This window comes from Cyprinodon variegatus, unplaced genomic scaffold (assembly GCF_000732505.1).
Source record: "Cyprinodon variegatus isolate N-32 unplaced genomic scaffold, C_variegatus-1.0 Scaffold384, whole genome shotgun sequence".
NCBI classification, from domain to species: Eukaryota; Metazoa; Chordata; class Actinopteri; order Cyprinodontiformes; family Cyprinodontidae; genus Cyprinodon; species Cyprinodon variegatus.
Window position 1 is genome coordinate 789595 of NW_015150837.1, and position 5837 is coordinate 795431.

General features: G+C 37.6%; 1 protein-coding gene across 1 annotated transcript in view; it reads right to left on the minus strand.

The window, feature by feature from the left end:
* The window catches only part of LOC107092527 (nuclear GTPase SLIP-GC-like), an 18301-nt gene that overhangs the window by 8242 nt on the left and 4222 nt on the right, over positions 1-5837 (minus strand). The window contains exons 4-12 of the mRNA XM_015387050.1: positions 4354-4566; positions 3430-3636; positions 3158-3324; positions 2966-3059; positions 2780-2867; positions 2540-2661; positions 1197-1373; positions 888-1042; positions 66-183 (exon numbers count right to left, since the gene is read on the minus strand). Coding sequence (XP_015242536.1) covers positions 66-183; positions 888-1042; positions 1197-1373; positions 2540-2661; positions 2780-2867; positions 2966-3059; positions 3158-3324; positions 3430-3636; positions 4354-4566 — 1341 coding nt within the window. The remainder of the gene's footprint in view (positions 1-65; positions 184-887; positions 1043-1196; positions 1374-2539; positions 2662-2779; positions 2868-2965; positions 3060-3157; positions 3325-3429; positions 3637-4353; positions 4567-5837) is intronic.

The following is a 5837-nucleotide window of genomic DNA, read 5'->3' on the forward strand; positions in this document are numbered from 1 at the left end:
AATCTCTCTTTGAGCCAGCACAAATGAATTTAATCTTTTCACATCCTTGTATTGTTCTTACTTACCTCTGACTTGAGGAATAGCAGCTGCAGTTCCACATCTTTGTATGTTTGTTTTAGTCCATCAGTGCCAAGTGTAAAATTATTGATCGCTCCATTGAATGGTCCACAATGTCCCTCTTTTCTGAAACATTTTAAAATCAGTCATCACATCAGTCACTTCTTGGTATTATTGGAGCACTCATGCTGTTAGGCTCACAAAATGTTGTCAAACTCCCCAAACTAAATAACTTCTTCAATGTCTGATCAGCTCAAAGCCCTTTCAATAAAATAACATATTCATAATGTAAATCGGGGGCACTAGAACCCTGTCTGGAATGTATGCTGCCTCTTACTAACCTGGGAACTGCTCTACTGTTGTCAGCACTGTTGCGAACTCAGCAACTTTTTTGCAATGTTTAGCGACTTTTCAGATCCCTCTATAGCAAGGGTCTCAAACTGGCTCCAGAAAGGGCCATGTGGCTGCAGGTTTTCTTTCCAACCAAGTAATAGCACACCAGACTCCAATCATCTAATCAAGTCATCACCACGGATGTGTGATTCAATAAAATCAAAGTTTAGAATCTTGCATATTTTTGTTTGGTGGGATGATAAACCCCAAATCAAGTGAAGATCATTGTTAATAGTCACTTTAAGCAGGTTCTTTAAGACAGTGGGTGTAAAACTGCGGCAATGTTTCAGCAGGCTCAGAACGGCACCTGAAGTGAACATCACACCTAGGAATGTGGAAGTACATTTATGTTGTCTGGTGCAACAAAACAATTAGGTAAAGTTAAAGATATATCAGTATATTTGTAAATCACTCTAAAGTGCTTATGAAGCTCTTACGGAAAGGTTTCTCTGAATAGCTTGTCAATGCTTTCAGTCAGACAGGAGGTTAATTTCATGTTGAGATTTATTTCTTTTCCCTTTTTAGGTTTCCAGATGCCGCCATTCTCTACTACTTTTTTCAGCTGCTTATGGAAGCTCTTGCCACTCTTACCCTAAAGGTAAGCACATAAAGAAAAATAAAAGTATAATTAATAAAAGAGGGTAAATAAACTATACAATCTGACAAGAATTGATACTAATAGCTAGAGAAACATAAGAAAATCATATAAATCTTAAACACTTTCTTACTACTATATAAATACTTACCTTGGGATACAGGGCAGCCTTCAAGATTTCTTCACATGAGCTTTTGGATTTCTCAACTCCTTCTTGAAGGTGTTCTTCAAAGGCTCTTCTAATTTTGGCCATTTCATTTCTGACTGACTCAGTTTGTAGACTGAGATTTTTGTCAAGGGCATTGCGCACTTCCTTATTTCTGCCATTCTAAAAAAAAACAATGCCAACAATTGTTTTTGGCTATTTTAAATCTACAATGTATAATTTTATGCAACATTTAATGACAAAATGGCTTCCATAACGTCCACTTTACCTATTGTTCCAAGTGATTACAAGGTTTATTTACAATAGATCACAGCATGAAATCGATAAACTCTTCAATACTGTTGTCTCCAGTATATTGACAAGTATAAAATTTTTTCGAAGAGAAATTTTTTTTTGGTCAAATTTTTTCCCCCCAGCTTTTAATGGTATTACACGACAGGTGTCAAAGTCATTCCAGAAAGAGCCGTGTGGCTGCTGGTTTTCTTTCCACCTAAGCAGTAGCACACCAGACTCCATTCATCTCATCAAGGTGAGTCTAGTCTTAACCTGATGACTTGATGGGATGAATGGAGTCTGGTGTGCTACTGCTTGGGTGGAAAGAAAACCAGCAGCCACACGGCCCTTTATGGAACGACTTTGACACCCCTGTATTACACTGTCACAAGTACAGAGCAGGAGAGCAGTGTGAGGTTAGGGTCTTTTGCTCAGGGACTCACAGTGACACTCTGTGGGAGTGGGGCTTGAACTCTGAACCTCTGGATTCCAAGTGCAATGCCCTAATCACTAGGCCGCCACTCCCCAACTAGGCCGCCACACCCCAGTGCAACAAATTAACTCCCTGCATTTAACCCATCCCCCTGCACCCAGGGAGCAGTGTGTGGTTAAGGGTCTTGCTCAGGAACCCAGAGTGAAAGGTGTGTGGATCGAACCGGGTACTTGCAACTGTCTCAGAGCACAAGCGCACTGCTCTGACCATTATGCCAACACTCCCTTAAAGTATCATGAATTTACCACTCTTTTATTGCATTAGGCTGCAGAGACAAGCTTTTTGAAATCAAAATGGAAGACTAATAATGGTTCTTAGAATTCTGAGTTTTCAACATTTTGTGTTCCTTATGGATGAAAAAACCTTTTGTAATATTAATGTCATTACACATTTCATTGCACCTGTCATTCAACAAACCTTGGACTTACTGACTTTCTATGGTCTTTCTCAGAATCCAAATGTAAATAAACTAATAACACATCTTTGCATGGTCTGAATATCCATTTTTTAAATCTGTTGAAACGTTTGAAGATGGAGAAACATATTAACTTCTCACTCTTACCTCTTCTCTTAACCTGGCCCCGTGCATCAGAGAGAGGATGCCACATGCTCCAGACACAAAGTGTATTGTCTCTGAGTGACTGTCGTTGAGATTTTGCAAAAATTCTTGAAGCCTGGGAATTTCTATGGAGGCAAAATGATGTCTTTAATTATATTCTTATATACAAAATGTCATAGCCAGTTTGTGGTTCTACTATATTGTAGCGTAAAAAGTTGCGTCACTGATAGGGAGAAAACGTACCAGTGTTTTCTGGACTTAGATGTATATTTGTGAGGAATTCTTTGGAGCTCACTGTGAACACTTGGATACAGTCATCACTGAAGTGTTCCTAGGCAAGATTTATATATTTTCATAAGCTGTTATTGATTCTGTTTCTAGCTATAGATCAACACTTTGCTACATATTTTAATGGAATTCAAAAATCACCTTAATGTTCTTCATTTTGTTTATTTCTTTGATGAGTTTTCCTTTCACGTCCTCATTTCTTTGAAGTATATAAGCCTGAGTATCAGCTACAGAGCTAATAGAAAAGAAAATATTAACCAAAGCTTAACAATTCTCAAGCTGCTCTCTAAGATTTATTTGACTATACACTTTAGTGAATATTAGTAAACTTACTGACTACCAATATCATCAGATTTGGTAGCGATAATGTGAATGTGCTGACATTCTCCTCCATTCCCAATTAGACCGCTGACATTTTGTAGGATTTCCCAGGCTTCTCTCTCTGAAACTGCTCTGTTGATTTCAGTAACAACCCAGACAGCAGAACAGTCTCCAATAATCTAAAAAAAAAAAGAATTATATACGATAGTAACAAAAATACATTTTCAATGCTTTAAAAGTATTGAAGGTTTTAAGAAAAAAAACAATATTTAAAATCAAATCACCCCTTGCCACATTCTGTCTCTGCTCTTGTTACGATCGCCATTTCCAGGAAGATCCACAAGTGTGACATTCTGCAGAAAGTCATTGTTTGGTACCCTAACAGTAACACTCTTCACGATTGGCCAATACCACTTCTTTATGCTTTTATATTTTGTATCTCCTGAGCCATTTTTGGTATACTTGATTATATATTCACATAGATGTTCAGCCTGAAAAACATAAAAAATGGTGATAGTAGGAAAAATTATGACATTGGGGTTTTGCAAGATGAACACACAGACTGACTGACAGACAGACATTCGTAGGACTCATCAAAGCTACTGTTAATTAAACTCCTCAAACCTTTTGCTGGAATTCCATCAGAATGTGAAAATGATCTTTCTCCTCCTTTCCTCTATAAACCGCATGCATGCATAAGTCTTAGGGTGTGATGTTACACACAACTTATTGCAGCAGCCATGCAATTGTTTTTCATTTAGTAAAAAAAATCTTGTAAATACCCTAAAGCATAACTCCATCTCCAACTTTTTTAAACTTAAGGAGCTTCGAACGTGATGTTATCTTTAAGTGCTTTAGTCTTAATAATTAGAATCTGACTTTGCATTCAGTTAAAACCCAGCCCAGAGAGAAAATTGGTACATGTCCAATTTTATTTAATAAAACTGGACATGTACATATTTTAATAGAATTTAATCTGAAAACCTAAGAATGGGGCCCCAAAACCTAACTGGGGCCTGACCTAAAGCTCTGAATGTGTTAAGACCCTAAAAATGCCCCTGACAAAGAATGTGTTCTGAATTGGCACCAGAAACTCACTACAACATGGTTTGGGAAAATTATTTATATTCATGAACTTATGATCAACATGAGAAAGTTAAGTAACTGCTAGGATAAAAAGAAAATTTGAATATAATCTTGTACCTTACCGATTCAAAGTGCATTTTCTTCTGTTCTAAAAAAAGAAATTCGGGAATTTCTTTGAAGTTCTTGGGCTCCATCAGCTGTTCTTTGGATTTTTCTCTCCATTCTTCCTCGTACAAAGCAGTCAATTTCTCAATTGCTTCATGATCATCATCATCCTTGTCATGCTCTTCTTCTTCAGCTGTACAAAGCAATGACCCCAACTCATCTTCCCATTCCTAAAAGAGTAATATATCGATAAAAAATAAAAGTAATTTTTAAGTAAAATCACTGGAAGGTTTCAATTCAGTTCAATTCAATATACCTATTTAGCTTCTATTGAAATTGAATAGGTGCCTTGAGATTAAATAGTATTTAATGTTTTAGTTTAAATAGTATTTAATGTTATAGTATAGTATTTAGGATTAGTATTTAATGTTTTTATTTTAAATAGTATTTAATGTTTTAAGGTTTTTAGTCAAGAGTAATTTCATTTGAATGTGCTTTACTGGAGACATCCATGTTTTCAAAGCGCACTACTACCACCGTCTCGGTGCGGTATTGACTGTTGAGTAAGTCTCAGTGCTGTATCTGGTGTTTGTCACAACACGCTATTATCCATGATGGCGATGACCAGTGCACTATGCGAAGAAGAGAGTAATGGATTAATGTGTTTTTTCTCTGGCCGGAAGTTCAATGACAAATCCTTCCTCTTCAAGTTGGCCATCCAACGACCAGGACCATAGTAACCCGTCCGTGGTTGATCATGAATCAGGAAGGTGAAATAACTTCTTTTTTTTTTTCACTTTTACCCGATGTATTCAAACATCCAACTGCAATGGTGCTAGGCTTACCACACCGTGATGTCACTACCGGAAAAATGTTAGGAGTGAGGTGTTACTATATTTGGGGAAAAAATGGCCGTTCCCGGACTCAGTGATCACGTTTTTATTTTTTTACTCCCCAAATAAATAACGGTCATTATCGAATAAATGGTCATTATTGTATAAATATTGTTGCTTTCTACAGCTTTCCAGCTCATGCAGCTATTTTCATTGTACAGATCAGTTATCGTTTGATCGCTGCGCTGGGGGCTGAAATCATTGCGGTGTTGGCGACACTGATGACATAGACCTAGTTATATTTAATTACAAATATGATCCCCCCCCCCCTGCTCTCAGGTAAAACACTCAAAGAGAGATACTTTAGCTGAAACCGAAACTGAAGGGGGTAGATTTGTTCTCCAGCCATAGTGCTAATGGGGCATTTACATCTGAAAAGGGATTCATGAGTTGATAAGTACCACGGGGGGACTGCAGGCTTATTCTCGTATCTCCGGGACTTTTAGGCCCCGTCCACACGAAGTCAAAACGAACACGAAACGCTAATATTTTCCAGAACGTTTGTCGTAAAGACGGAGACGTAAAATAAATGTGATCGTCCACACGAATGCATGAAAACGCTGCAAAATGTATGCCAGGCCTGTAAGTGGCGCTGTGGTGCCAAAGCA